This window comes from Artemia sp. Qi Xiang Cuo, chromosome 9 (assembly GCF_049724085.1).
Source record: "Artemia sp. Qi Xiang Cuo chromosome 9, ASM4972408v1, whole genome shotgun sequence".
NCBI classification, from domain to species: Eukaryota; Metazoa; Arthropoda; class Branchiopoda; order Anostraca; family Artemiidae; genus Artemia; species Artemia sp. Qi Xiang Cuo.
This window is the reverse complement of record NC_142802.1, coordinates 69969887-69986295: the sequence shown is the minus strand read 5'-3', so window position 1 is coordinate 69986295 and position 16409 is coordinate 69969887. Positions and strand designations below refer to the sequence as shown.

Here is a 16409-nt window from a genome sequence, read left to right as displayed (position 1 = left end):
CTGACTGAAGCCAAACTTCGCTTCTGAAGCCAAATATTCATATCGTTTGAGTAAAATTTGGCTAAAACAATTTCATATTGTTCGACTAAAAATTATTTTTTGCTTAATTTGGTCGTACAACCGACAACGAAAGGTTTATATACACTTCAGCTAGGTTTTGACAGAAGCCAAACTTCACTTCGGAAGCCAAATTTTCATATGCCAGGAATAAAAATTTGGCTACAAAAATTTGCATATCGTTCGATTAAAAATTTGGTTTCGGTTAATTTGATCGTACAATGTACAAAGATAGGTTATATACACTTAAGCTATGTTCTAACAGAAGCCAAACTCCACTTCGGAAGCCAAATTTTTATATCGTTGGAATAAAAATTCGGCGAAAAATTTCATATTGTCCGACTAAAAATTTGGTTTCTGTTAATTTCGTCGTACAATGTATAACGATAGGTGTATATACAATTAAGCTAGGTTCCGAAAGAAGCCGAACTTAGCTTCGAAGGCCAAATTTTCATATCATTTATAATTTCTTTGGAAATCGATAATTGTTTAGCAATTGTTAAGCAATTGGCAGTGTTGTTTTGCAATTGATAATTTAAAAACAACGAGAGCGAAGTATAAACCTAAATAACAATTGGTAACTGTTTAACCACGTATCTTTGATATATTTTGTTCTATCACCATCTAGTAGTATCTAGGGATAATTTAAAGCTGAAATTTAGGAAGGATAACTACCCTCCAGAGGAAATAACGCTGGTAGACTCCAGGATGATAATTTGAGAGAAAAGTTCCAGGAAAAGTTGAACACGAATCTGGAGAGTTTAAAATTTTAAATTTACATGATGGATGGAATAATTTTAAGAAAATAGTTTGTGAAGTCGCTGATGGTGTCTTATGGAAGAAGTTTAGAAACACAGCTAGGATTATTAGCGAAAATACTTTATGTTTAATAGATAGGAGGAGGGGCATGTAAAGGAAGTATCTGAGTGATAGGTCTTATGAAAAAATGAGATATGTAATGAAATTGGTGAAAGCATTGTAGATTCCAAAGGCGATCTTGCGAAAAGTGTTCCTTTTTTCCTCTTAGATCAATGAGAGAGGACGGATTTGCCATGGAGATCATTTCATTTGTAGTGGTATCTTTATTCTAAGTATATAATATAGATAACTTGTGGGGGGTGGAGGTTGAAAGCAACGATCTTACTTTGTAACTATTTTGAGTGTTAAATAAAACACCATATTTGCTCGCTTTCTTATACAAAGATGTCTTAGATGGAGGACATCCTTTACGAGTAACATTTTTCTAAAGAGCTTAGAAAATTATGACCTGTACACTTGTTTTTGGGATTTCGAAACCCTCCTCCAGGAAGTTCTGTTTGGGATGTGTTTACAGACCACTTTAATTTTCTACTTACTACTTTCTATTCTATTTTGTTATGTTTATTTATTTTTATTTATGTTTATTTTATTGTTTATTTTATTTTATGTTATGTTTATTATTTGTTAAGCCATGTATATTATGTTTATTTTATTTTTATATTATTTTTGTTTATTTTATTTTGATACTTACTATTTTGCAGAGCATGGTAACTGGTACTCGCTTCCTCTTCGACAACACTCTTGAATCCCATCATCTTCCCATAGGTTCCGGATGTGGTCAACATAAGGCTCAAAATCTGAAATATTCGCACCATTCAAAGCCTCAATTGTAATGGCATTTTCCTGGAAACAAAATAAATGAAATTGTTATAAGCTCCTAAGACATCAGGGTGTTTCTGACGCTTAAAATTATCAAATAGAATAATTATAGGCAAAAAATTATAGGCAATAATTAGGATATTATAGACAATAAATAGGATATATTATATATATTATAGGCAATATAATATATAGGCAATATATGGGTAATATATAGGCCGCCCTGGCTAAGTGGACGTGCGCTGGGTTGAGAGTTCTTGGTTCAAGGGGCACGGGTTCGATCCCTAGCGTAGCCAGTTATTTGGTTTGGGACGCGGGTCATTGGTGTGACTCTGTAAGCTAAGCCAGAGTCGACCCAGCTCTAAATGGGTACCAGAAGAAATCTGGGGAAGGTAAGTAGGAAGGGTGTACGAAAGCACAGGATGGCTGGCCCCCAGCCCCCCCTCCTTTGCACTTCCTGGCTGAGGGGCCACGAAGTGGAGATCAGCACCACCGGTTTGGACCTTAAGGGTCTAGTGCCGTCATACTTACTTTTACTTACTTTTTTTTTAAATATAATTATAGGATAATTATAGGCAATAAAATTATCAAAATAGGATAAGTCCATGTTTAGTCCACTATTTTTCAGTTTTTTTTTCAGGGTGTATGGTTCTCGGTTCATTCGTAAGTACGCATGTATACAGTTTATAAAAGTTTGCCAAAAGTATAGTATGTGCCAAAAAAACGTAGCTTAAGAAAATGTAGCTTTCCCTTAAATCAAAATATTTTTGATGTTTGAATTTTTATAGGTAAAAACGCGTTGTCCAATTTAACAGTTAATTTTCCATATTTGTTTCACGGTCAAAGGCGACCACTTAATTAACTTCCTCAAAGCTCTTGCCTGGCAGCATCACTGGCGTGGAAGGAGCTAGAGGTCAGTGCCATTAGTCATCTCCAGACTGTTTTGCCCTGGGCGAAGGTTGGTTATTCATTAAAGTAAATGTTCCTGGTAGTCAGTCGACCGTGGATGATTTCCGACCATCTTGTGGGCGGTCTACCCCTGGGATGTTTCCAGCCGTTTGCATTTGGATCGAAGTCAAAGATGAGTTGGGCGGAATTTGAGTGGATAAGTAAGGTGGATGACCATACGAATGCATCGAGCGAGACACGAAATAATAAGAAAGGGGTAGCACTTCAAAGGACGGGAGGATTTCCGTGATTGGAGCAGACAATTGAACCAAGTCAGGTGAACTGCTGACTATATCAAAATTCTGGCCACACACTTCTATAGATGTCAGGGGGCTCGATGATGCCTTGTCCATAAGCAGTATTTAGGTCTTAGACCAGTTTACTTTTAAAAGAAGCTTAGTAACGGTTGGCTCACCATCAAAACGTTCTCATATTAATGACACCTTGGTCAACGATGTTCAGAGGAAAACGTCTTCGGGTGGTCTGGGATCGATGAGGCATTTGAGATGATATATCCGAGCATGAATTTTTGGTTCCACTCGTAGCAGTAGAATCTTTGGTGGGAATGCTGCCAATTTATCCTTCCCTAGGTGCACATGGTTCTCTGGTGGCTAACCAGATATTCAAGACACGTGGAGGTTGTTCTCCATGCGCATACTTTCATGGGAGCCAACTCTTGACGAGCACGGCTTAGGCTTGAGTGAAACCAAGACGCGTCCGTTTTTTTTTGTTTTTTTTTGTGTCCTTGGTACTTCAACCAAAAGGTTTGGATAACTGCATACGTCTATTGTCAGGGGTTCATCGCGTGTTTTCATGCATCAAGGGTGTTTGGTGTTCAAGTATTATTACATGCGTATAATTGTAAAATTTTTATATTTTTCTCAAGACCAGCCCTTAGGCTTTTTTAATTTCTTGAACATAAATCATGGTTTAGCAATTTAATTCTTCTAAAAAAAACTTCCCGAAATCGCAGCCACACATTCCCCGTTCGACCTTTCATAATTTCAGATCTTGTCGTTAGTAAAAAAAAAATTATAATGGAGTAAGAAGTATAAATCATTGAGGAGCCTAGCAAAATGGTATGTCTCCTAAAAAAAGCCATTAGTTTTAAGGCCTCCCTCTTTCCTGTATATGCCACATGCAAGGTTCTTAGAAAATACATTGTGAATCTGTATATAATAGTATATATGTATATAACTGTACATGAAGTTATATATCTTTCACTGAGTTTGTGCAAACTTATGCTGGATCACCTACCCTGTTGACGCTACCCAAGCATAGCCAATGGCTCTTGATGTCAAAAAGCATTTGCTATAGTTGCAGGGTTTAAACATGAAATTAGAATATACTATGTTTGATTTGTACTCTTGTATTTCATCTTGATTTATCTTCTTTTGCTACTTTAATCAAAAAATGAAAGAAATCTCCTGTCTTTAAATAGCAGTCTGAGAAGAAAATTTATCTAAGTTTTTCAGTTTAGAATTTTCAGATTAGAATTTCTAAGTTTTTCAGATTAGAAGCTTTTCATTATTTTGGATCAACACCAAGACGTTATACTTGTTAAGGATGAAGTTAATTATCAATTAATTTAATTATTTTAATTAAAATAATAAGAAACTAACTTAGAAAGGCATTAACAAGGAATAGGTATTAATTAGTTAGATTAATTAATTTGAAATCAATTTACTGGTTAATTAATAAGGATGCAATTGTTAATTGACAACGGATGTAGAAACTGACGTAACTTTTCATGTTTGGTCGATCCAGTCTAACTCTTCAACTGAAACAACAACAAAAATTTAGGAAACTAAGTAAAAAGAAGAACAAGCAATATATAGCGTTCAAACGAAGAAAGATAAGACCTTTGACATAAAATACTGTAAGCCTCTCACGGGTACAATTATTTTTTTTTTAAACTTTCTAGTTCTTGATTAGTCTATACTATAGACTTGCTACTCCATAGTGAATTCTTTAACTGTAAAATACTTCTTTCAGTAGTAAAGTTGACAAATGTTATTGCAGCCATTAAACTGCCATGGCACTTGAATCTGCAATAAAATACGGTCAAGTCGAAAAACAACCCCATAGAAACATCCATTTTTCCGAAAAAACGTAGCTGTGTAAACCCATAGTTAGAAGCATGTTTTTTTACGGAGATGCTTGATTTATTATGGAAAATCTGGAAGTAGCAGAAATAAAAAATTGAAACAACAAAGGCAGTTGTTGAGAAATAATGCCATTTATCTTTCCTTTGCGTTTACACACTCCTAACTCAAGCAAGGATATCTTGGATACTGTTACACTATTGATTATGTTACCTAAGACGAAACTTGTCAAAAATACCTTGTCATTTCCTTGTCAAAAATATTGCATTTTAAGGGCCTCTCCTTAATTGCCTTTTGGGCCAAGTAAGTTTCTAAATTTCTAGGCCTTCTATATTTTCTTATTTATTCACTGTTTATAAGGATTCTTAACTAATTTACATTTTTCTGGACTGTGATATTTTAGATATTTTTAATCTTCTATCTATCGGAAGTTATGGGCTCCTTTGATGTAATCCACTGTATATAAATATAATACAGTAGGATCATTACCTATCGTAACTACTATACAAAGCTGAACCGAGATGCAAGTGCTCCGGTGAACGTATAAACACAAGCGACATTAGATTTTTTCACAGGTACACAAGTTAGTTTTTTCTTGAACGCGAAACTTGACTTCACCTTTGTAACACTAAATTTGAAAGAATCTAACTTTAAATTAATTTATTCCAATGCATATATAAAAATCAGTAATTAGTAGTGCAATGTTATTATTAGATGTGTTTAGAAATTACAAGCAGGTTTCGAAGTCTCGAGTTGGTTTCAAAGGCATTTTGAGAAATTTTCCGCGAAAATACGTATTTCAAGGTTCTCATTTGAATTGCCATCAGCGGTCCAATGGATGAGGAAATACGAGTATATGGGCGGAGCTTTTATATGCACTAAGATTGTAGTAGCCAAATATTAGTGAGCGTGATTCTACTGTTATATTACTTATATACAGAGATGTAATCATAGGCAGCGCAATAGTCCTACTATTGCTTTGCTTCTAAAAAAGAAGTTGTAGTATACCTGGAGTAAAGACGTAGACACGTTTAGACACGGCGTTACAGCTAAGTAAATCTCCATTTGCATGTTCATCATGGATAATTTTCCATGTTTTCCTTATTATATCCGTTTTAACAACCACAGACAATATGGTTAAAATTTTCAGTATTTACTTTCTACTGGTTCAGGTTCATTTATTAAACAATTAAAGTAGTAAATAACGAAATATATTCATCATTAATCAAAGTAATTAGAAAGATAGAAAAAAAAGGAATAATATTAATTACTCACCACGCCAGAGCAGACATCCCACCCTACGATAATAATAATAATATTAATAATAATAATAAATCTATTTTTTTCAACCAGCAATTAGACAACAAGAGGAAAATGAAGACCCGAGAACTGTCGGTCACGGAAAAATCTTGTCTCAGCCTTCCTTTTGCCAATAATTCCGTGAAGGTAATTTAAAAGGTGTTAATTGAACTTTTTGGTAAAGTTACATTTACGCCCTTCCCACTTGCACAAATCAAATTTTTTTGCCACTTTATCCATTTTCTCCGATTTAGGTTTGATATCTAAGATATTTAGAAGTTACTTCTAAGTATCATGCTATATCCTATCTCACTTGCAAAAACTTTTGGAAATTTGATCTTTTAATATCAAGATTGTTTTAGTTTCATTTCGGAAACCTGAGAAAACCTTTAATTTAGAAAAAAGTCCTTCTTAACAGCAAAAAAAAAACAAAAAAAAACGCAAAACAGGCCTTACTTACTTAGAATACGTTACATGGCCTTACTTAGATGTTACTCGTCTCCAGTAAAATTTACGTTGTGAAACAACCAGCCTGAAGTAATAGCCCATCACCCATCGCTCTGACCATCGCCCTATGTTCAGTGTAGCCAAATTTTGAAGAAAACACCTATCGCCGATCTCCCAATCTTTCAAATTGATCACAGTGTGGCCAAATTTTTTTTGCTATAACCTATTGAACTATTAAAAATACTTTAACACAATTACTTCAGAGCAGAGGAGATTCTAAGGGGTCAGCTATTACTTCAGGTTGGTTAATATTACTTCAGAACAGAGGAGATTCAAAGAGGTATTACTTCAGGCTGGCTTATAACCAGCCTGAAGTAATAGCCCATCGCCCTGGCCATAGACCTATGTTCAGTTCAAGCTAATTATAAGGGATATAAAGTGTTTGTAAGTCATCAAAAGCATTTGTAAGTGATATAGAGCATTTATAAGTGATATAAGGCGCTTATAAGTTATCTAAAGTATTCATAAGTGATCTAAAACGTTTACAATTGATCAAAAGTGCTTATTAATCATTCTAAAGCATTTATAGGTGTTCATAAGCGTTTAAAAGTGATCAAAAGTGTTTAAAATGATTTGGTTGTTCGTAAGTAACCTAGAGTGTTTATAAGTGATCTCACGCTATAGATGCGCCTTTGCATTACAAGCGTTTTAAAGTGCTTAAAGTGATTTAGAGCCTTTATAAAGATTTTTTAGTGTGTATAAGGGTTAGAAGCCTTTATAGGTGTTCTAAAGCGTTTTTAAGCTGTCCAAAACTTTTTAAGTGACCAAAAGCTTTTATAAGTGTTCCAAATTGTTTACAAGCTATCTTAAGAATTGATGTGTTATCTAAGGTGCTTTTAAATATTCTAAGGTAAATAAGTGATTCAAAGTGCTTATAAGTGATCTAAAGTGTTTATAAGTGATCTAAAGCACTTTTAATTCATCTAAAGCGCATCTTAATGATCTAAAACATTTATTTATAAGTGAACGAAAATGTTTTTAAGTGATCTAAAACATTTGTATTGATCAAAAGTGTTTAAAGTGATCTAAATATTTATAAATGATCTAAAGCGTTTATAGGTGATTTAAAGCGCTAAAATGTATTCTTAAGACTTTTTAATTGATAGTAACTAAAAAAAACAAGTTTTTTTTAACTGAAAGTAAGGAGCGACATTAAAACTTAAAACGAACAGAAAGTATTCCGTATATGAAAGGGGCTGTGCCCTCTTCAACGCCTCGCTCTTTACGCTAAAGTTTGACTCTGTCTCACAACTTTATTTTTTAAAACAAAAAAAAATTAGCTTTAAGAGCGAGGCGTTAAGGAGGGCACAGTCCCTTTCATATACGAAATAATTTCTGTTCGTTTTAAGTTTTAATGTCACTCCTTACTTTCACTTAAAAAACTTGTTTTTTTAGTTAATTTATGAACGTTTTTGAATTAATGCAGCTTTGATTTTGTCTCACCGTACATGAATAATTAAAACGAAATTTGCATATTAATTTTCCTTTTTTGGCTAATTGGCTTTCTCGAAATTTTGTTCTGACGTAACTTACGAATTAACTTACGTAACGGATTTCTGTATTCGTATGTTTTTATTACGTCTATTAGGGAGTTCATTCCCTAGTCAATACCTCGCTCTTTACGCGAAAGTTCGAACTTTGTTCGAATCACGAACCACTGTATCGCAACGGCCGGTTAGTTATAATAGATAGCTCTTTTCAAAGTACTGAAAAACTTTAGTGTAAAGAGCGAGGTATTGACTAGGGGGTGAGCCCTCTCAAATACGTAATCATTTCTGTTCGTTTTAAGTTCTAATGTTGCTTCTTACTTTCAGTTGAAAAAAACTTGTTTTTTTATTTAATTTCTGGTCGTTTTTTTAAATAATGCTGTGAAATCTGGCGCCCCCTTCATGGAAATGTTCCTTCCCCGAAGGAAATATCCTCCATGGGAAGATCCTCCCCCGTATACCCTACTCCGAACCCGACCCCCCACCAGAAAAAGTTTCTCCTTGAAGCGTATGCACGCGTCCCTGTACCCACTACTACATATAAGCGAGGGGCACATCTTATAGTCTACTGCCCTTCCCCCGGGACCTGTGGGGGATTAGGTCATCCTCAAAGACATATTAATTAACTTTTTGACTATGCTGAACATAATGGCTATCTCAAAATTTTGATTGGGTGACTTCAGGAAAAATGAGCGTTGGAGGGGGCCAAGTTGCCCTCCAGTTTATTTGGTCACTTAAAAAGAGCACTAGAACTTAAAGCTTTGGCTTTACCTGAATAAAAAATTAAGGCAATGTAAAGCCATAGGCTTTATCTGGTCTATTAATGTACTGTAATGCAACTGTTAAGTTAGTTAATCATATAATTTGAAATCTTGCTGAATCTGGAACCAAATAAAACTACTTTTGGTAAAGTTGGTGATCTTTCCATAAGCCTACTGAGCTACAAATTTGGTGAACATATCAATCAATACTCTTTTTACGTTATTTCCAAATACAATAATAATTCTACTCAAAAATCGAATTTTAAGCACTTTATTGACCCTTAAATCTGATCTATTTTACTCATATTTTTGGCCATAAAAAAAAGTCAAAAACTAAATTTATTACTTAATAAATTACTTGGTACTTTTCTGTTATAGCACTTATGTTAAGTTCTTCATCTAAGTAGAACCTGTTTATGGGACTAATTCTAATGAAATACCACATAATATGATGAAAATATAATACTTTAGAAACAAATTTGGCTATATATTTGCACATTTGGGGGGGGGGAGGTATAGCAGGTCTGCATACAAAATGTGTTAGGTTCAATTATTCTGCATATTCTGAAGTAAGAATTTTTTCCTAACTTTACACTGTTCAAATACTTTATCCCCCCCCAATGTGCAAATATATAGCCCACATTATATATTTTCTATCTATTCTGTAACTTTTCTCTGTCTTGTCTCACACTGAGTTGAAAGAAACTATTGAAAACACTGGTTCTACATTGTGTCAATGGATGAAGACATTAACATAGGCACTATAACAGATAAGTATCAATTACTTAATATGATAAATATGTGGCACTTGTCAATTATGCAATAACCACTCAAGAATTTGTGACACAAACATCAGACAAAAAGTAGTCATGCAACTTCTTTGACCAGACAATTGCCATGGCTTGCGTGGGAAAATACACAATAGCTAGCCTAGTTTAATTAAATATTTAGTATATATTTTGGTTAGGTTACCTATTTAATATAATACATTCTGGGTGGCCCCTCTTCTCTATTTCTTTGTGGTAGTTTTAATAATTGTGCTACTAAACTATTGTATTTTCGTAATATTTTGTTTTTTCATTAGCATTTACCAAACTTCACTTCTCAAGTTGTTATTGTATAATTGAAAAGTACCAAATATACTTACCCCCCCCCCCCCCAGCATTATAAGCCCATTCTTTTGATACATTTATTGACATCAAAATTCCGTTTTTAAAAGTTTCGATTACTATTGAGCCGTAGCGCTTGTTTTTTTTACGTTTTTTTTTATTCCGTATATGTTATTACGTAAATGAGGGGGCTGTCCCTTTAGTCAATACCACGCTCTTTACGCTAAAGTTAAAATTTTGTTTAAATCACAAACCCCTGAATCACAAAGGCCGTTTAATTAGAATAGATAGCTCTTTTGAAAGCACTAAAAAAAACTGTAGCGTAAAGAGCGAGGTATTGACTTGGGGGCGACCCCCCTCATATACGTAATAATTTCTGTTCATTTTAAGTTCTAATGTTGATTATTACTTTCAGTTGAAAAAACTTGTTTTTTAAAAATTTAATTTCTGATCGTTTTTTAAATAATGCTGAGAAATCCGGCGCCCCCTTCATAGAAATGTCCCTTACCCCAAGAAAACATCCTCCACGGAAGGAGTATCCTGAGTACCCCCTCCTACAGCCCCTCCCCCACCAGAAAAAAATCCTTCCTGAAAATGTCTGTATACTTTCCAATAACCAATACAATATGTAAACAATGGGCAAAGTTCATAACTTGCAGCCCTTCCCCTGGGAACTGTGGGGGATTAAGTCATTCTAAAAGACATAATTATTAGATTTTCGACTATGCTGAACAAAATGGGTATCTCAAAATTTTAATTGGATGACTTTGGGAAAAAATGAGCGTGGGAGGGGCCAAGTTACACTCCAATGTTTTTGGTCACTTAAAAAGGGAACTAGGACTATTAATTTTCGTTCAAATGAGCCCTCTTATGATATTCTAGGATTACTGGATCGATATGTTCACCTCTGAGGAAAAAAAAAAAACAACAAATAAACACGCATCCGTGATCTTTCTTCTGGCAAAAATGCAAAATTCCACTCTTTTGCAGATAGGAGCTTGAAACTTCTACAGTAGGGTTCTCCGATACGCTCAATCTGATGGTGTGATTTTCATTAAAGTTCTATGACTTTTAAGGGGTGTTTCCCTCTTTTTTCAAAATAAAGCCGACTTTTCTCAGATGCATAACTTTTAATGAGTAAGACTAAACTTGATGAAACTTATATATTTGAAATCACCATAAAAATCAAATTTATTTGACATATCTATTGGTATCAAAATTCTGTTTTTGGAGTTTTGGTTACTATTGAGCCGGGTCGCTCCTTACTTACAGTTCGTTACCACGAACGGTTTGATAAACATTTACAAGGGAATACGTTCTAAATTGTCTTCCAGAGCAGTTATAAGTTATCCTAAACGTTTCTAAAGGATCTAAAGCTTTTATAAATGATCTGAGGCATTTATAAGTGATCAAACCGTTTACATGTTAAGTAAAAAATTTATGAATTATCCAAAGCAAACAAGTGATTTAAAAGAGTTTGTAGCTGATCTAACGAGTTTAAGAGTGGTATAAAGATTTTATAAAGGATCTAAAGTGTGATCCATTTCCTGACATTTAAAAGACATTTAAACCGTTTATAAGTGGTCTAAAGGGTTTATAAGTAATAAAAGGGCTTATAAGCGATCTAAAGTAATTTAATCGATCTAAGCGTATCTAAGTCATGAGAAGCATTAAAATCTAAGAGCATTAATTTAAAGCGTTTATAAGTTTTTTCAATTGTTTATATGTTACCTAAAGCGTTTATTAGCAATCTAAAGCGTTTATTGGTGATCTAAAGCGTTTGTAAGAGATTTAAAGAATTTATAAGAGAATTTAAAGTGTAGGCCTAAGCGTTTAAGTGTTCTGAAGCGTTTATAAGTGATCTAAAGTTTTTTCATAATTTATCGAAATCGTTCATACCTACGTGAAAAAAGAAGTAAGATCTGCTGTCGTTTACACGTAATCTAAAGTGCTTATACATGATCTAAAGTATTTACAAGTGATTATAAGTCATCTAAAGCGTTTTCAATTTGTTTAGATGTTTTTAAGTCATCAAAAGTATTTATAAGTGTTTAAAATTGATATAAAGTAGTGGTCACTGTAGTGATCACAACGTGTAAAGTAGATTAAAAGTGCTTGTAATCTTTTTAAGGCATTGTCTTCAATTCGTTTACAAGTGATCGGTAGTGTTTTAAGTGATTTTGGGCGTTTATATGTAATTTATAGCGTAAATAAGTGATCTCACGCTTTAGATATGGCTTCGCATTTATAAATGTTTTAAAGCGTTTGGAAGTCATCTAGAGCGTTTATAGAGATTCTGCGCCTTTAAGTGATGAAAACCTTTTTAAGTGATTAAAAGCCAGGTGTCCTTAAAAGCATAAGTGCTCTAAAGAGTTAATAAATGGCCTAAAGCGTTTATAGCACTATGAAAAGACATATCAATATGAAAAATGTGTGTTTTAAGTGTGTGTAAGTATTCAGAGCCTTCAAAGACCTAGAGATCTTTGATCTAAATATTTAGATCATTTCTAAACGCTTTAAACCAATTATAAACTTTTTTGATCATCTATAAAAGCTTTTGATCACTTAAAAACGTTCTGAAAAACTTATAATCTCTCTAGAAGACTTATAAAGGCTTTGAACACTTATATGCGCAGAATCTTTATGAACGGTATAGATCGCTTACAAATTCTGAAAGCACTTATAAATGGTAAGGCGAATCTAAAGCGTTATTTCTTATATTTCATTTATAGTCGCTTTAAATACTTCATAAATTCCTTACTTAACAAGTACACGCTTTTGATCACTTATGAATGCTTCAGATCATTCGTAAACGCTTTAGACCGCTTAGCCTATAACCTCTTTAGATCATTTATAAAATCCTTTGATCACTTTAAAACTTATTGGATAACTTATAAACGCTCTATAAGACTTATAAAGGTTTTGAACATTTATTTGCGCAGAATCCTTATAAACGCTTATTTAAGGCTTTTAAAACTTATACACGTTTAATACACGCTCTAGATCACTCTAAGCGCTTTAAACACTAATAATGCTTAGGTGCATCCAAAGCGTAAGATCACTTACAAACACTTTAGATTACTTACATAGGCCTACACCTAAATTTATTTCAAAGACTTTTCATTACTTGTAAATGCTCATGAACACTAATAAATGCCTTAGAACGATTATAGGCATTTTTGATCCATTGTATCTCGGCTTTAGATCACTTATAAACGCTTTAGATTACTTATAAGCACTTTAAATCATTTATTTGCCTTAGAACATTTAAAAGCACGTAAGATAACTAAAAAATTCTTTAATCAATCGATCAATTTATCTAAAAGAAACACAGAAAAAATTATAGAACTTTAGACACCCCACAAAGGCTCTTTGGCCTGTGAGAGTGGGAGACTAAACATAACATTAAATGATAGCACTAAAATCAAACAGAAGGACAAGAAGAAAAAAACAAAAAAACTGAACAACACCAAAAACTACCATGCCAATCAAAATAAATGAAATAAACAAATTGAAAAGGAAAGATTGAAGGAAAAAAAGTGAGGAGTAAACTAATTGTCTAGGCATAAGAGGTGGCTTGTTAGCTGTTTTTAAATTGTCCATAGGAATGACATTGCCGAATTTTAACTGATAGGGAATTCCAGATGGAGGCACAACATAAAACTGGATTGAAATCTGATCTAATGGTTTTGGTTTTATGAAAGAATATATCCATATAATTTTTGAAAGAAAAAGAAACACAAAACTCAATGCGTAATTCAGAATTTAAAAGATATAATTGTTTGAAGAAATTAGGGAGGAGTCCATGAAAATACTTAAAAATGAAACAAGAGGAAAGAAAGATGCATGTGGATTGGCCATCCAAAAGATTCATGATGAGCTGGTCTGTCACCTCAGACACTAATTTAATTGCTTTGTTATATATTTTGAAAAATAGAAAGGTAAAAGAAGAGAATGTTGATAGCCATAATGTTGGACAGTAGTATATATAAGGATGAATGAGAGAGGAAAGAGGATCTTTATTATTCAACGTTATTTAGTAACTTTTAAACACTTTGGATCACTTATGAAGGCTTTTGATCGCTTAAAAACTTTTTGGACAGCTTATAAACGCTCTAAAACACTTATAAAGGTCTCGAACACTTATACACACTAAAAAATCTTTATAAAGGCTACATATCGCTTTAAGCGCTTTAAAATGCTTGTAATGCAAAGGCGCATCTTTGGCGTGAGATCACTTATAAACACTAGATTACTTACGAACACCCAAATTCTTTTAAACACTTTTGATCACTTTTAACCGCTTATGAACACCTATAAATGCTTTAGAATGATTAATAAGCACTTTTAATCGACTGTACACATTTTAGATCCGTTATGAACACTTTATATGAACACTTATAAACGCTTAGATCACTTATAAATGTTCTTCCTCCCTTACAAATGCTTTTGATGACTTACACACTTATATCCCTTTAACCAGCCTGAACTGAACATAGGGCGATGGGCTATTACTTACAATCTTCTCTGCTCTGAAGTAATATAAACCAGTCTGAAGTAACAGCTGACCCCTTAGAATCTCCTCTGCTCTGATGTAATTGTGTTAAAGTATTTTTAATAGTTCTTTAGGTTATAGGAGACAAAGTTTGGCAACATGATGGCGATGGGGTATTACTTCAGGCTGGTGTGAAACATACTGTCTCTTGATATAATGGAGTTTCTCTAAAATGTGGCACTATAAGGTCCCTGGTCTGAAGAATCACAAACATAATGGATAAAACTAGACGTCAGTGTAGCAGACCTAAACACGTAGAGATCGATGTATATCTGTAATATTTTTGGTTTGCCCCGATATCCATCGAAGCATCGATATTTTCTGGTATCGTATCAACTATTTGATACATCTATACTTTCGATATGGAGCGATTTTTCTTTTATAAACCACGGGCATGTATATACCACTACTGTGGTTGTATTGCAGTTTTACGCATACAAACCAAGAAGACCGATACTTGGCTAAGGCTTAAAATGTCACAAAAAAGCGTGGCTATAGAGTTAAAAACAACTTCTTTTCACTTTCCCATTTAGGTAAAAGTACTATTTATTGGTGAAAACTTCTAGTTTTATGTTACCCTACAATATGAAGGCTACTTTTGGAAGTATAGCACTGAATATCCATCTAGGTCTTACAAAATAGCTTTTTTTTGGGGGGGGTATTCTCATTGAAAAATGCCTTTATTAGTATTTTCATTAAAAAGATGAGAAAAATAGCAAATTTTCACCCGATTACCTTAAAAATATGTATTTACTCTCCTCCCTTCCTAATTGTTTTTGATTTGACGCCATTGATTTGAAATTTATTGTCATAAATTTAGTTATTAAGTGGGTCGGTAAAATAAAACTAAACATGGTCAACGGGCATAGTTTTGTTTTCATATTTTCACGGTCGGACCAACGCGACTAGAGTTTAAAAACAACTTCTTTTCACACTCCTACTCAGGCATATGTAATATTTGTCTTTACTCCTTTTAGCTTTATGCATTGAGTTTGATGCCCAATACCTTTTAAGCATCGCCCAGATCTAGTTTCTACCCAAAAGACAAATTGGAAATGTATTACCTTATTAGAGTCAGCAGCATAACGCAAGTTTAGCTTTTCCATTGCTCCAATAAGGCACTGTATAGATGAGATTACGTTTTGGTATATTAAATTTTTGTAACTCATTCTGTCTTCCACCGAGAACCCTGTGCCGTGGATAATCCTCATTTGTTTAATAAAAGTCGATTTTCCTGCTTCACCAGTTCCTGAAAATTTGAAGTAAAATTTTGGAAATTAACGTGTTTAAAGTAAGATTGGACATTTAATTGTTATTTTAAACTCAATGCTGGTTTTCTAAACGAAATTACTTAAATTAACTTTTTCCACAAAATTACTTTTTCAAAAAAAAGCATAGAACTCCATTAAACAAAAATGAAGAAAAAAGAATCAAATAATCTACCAAGTATACAACTACCACAAATCAGTATCAATAAATAAATGAAACCCAAAACGAGCAGAAATTACAATAAATAACAGTCAACTCAAAACGAGAAGAAATTAATATGAGTAGGGTTCAAGACCCCTGTGCTTTCTAAAAGTCAGAATATAATTTTAGAAACCATAGGGATTTTGAACACTACTCATATTAATTTATGTTCGTTTTATATTGACATAGTCTTTTTCAGGGAAAACGACTATGTCAATGTAAGCGCCAATGACGCAGTATGTTTTAGGCTTCTGCAGTGATATGATACCCAAACTCTTGTTTGTAATTATTTTTATTCGATTCAAACTTGATTTGCATAATCAATTTAAGTTTCACTCGTTTTAAGATTTATATATTCATTTACATTAATATATATTGTATGTTTCTTCGCATTGATTGTTTATTTAATTTCTGTTCGTTTTAAGTTTCATTTATACTTTAATAGCAAAATATTTGTTTTCGTTTTAAGCTTG

General features: G+C 33.4%; 1 protein-coding gene across 1 annotated transcript in view; it reads right to left on the bottom strand.

Moving 5' to 3' along the window:
- Positions 1 to 15677, bottom strand: part of LOC148948985 (guanine nucleotide-binding protein subunit alpha-14-like) — a 41463-nt gene extending 25786 nt beyond the window's left edge. The window contains exons 1-2 of the mRNA XM_089094161.1: positions 15531 to 15677; positions 1568 to 1719 (exon numbers count right to left, since the gene is read on the bottom strand). Coding sequence (XP_088950287.1) covers positions 1568 to 1719; positions 15531 to 15677 — 299 coding nt within the window. The remainder of the gene's footprint in view (positions 1 to 1567; positions 1720 to 15530) is intronic.
- Positions 15678 to 16409: the final 732 nt, after the last annotated feature.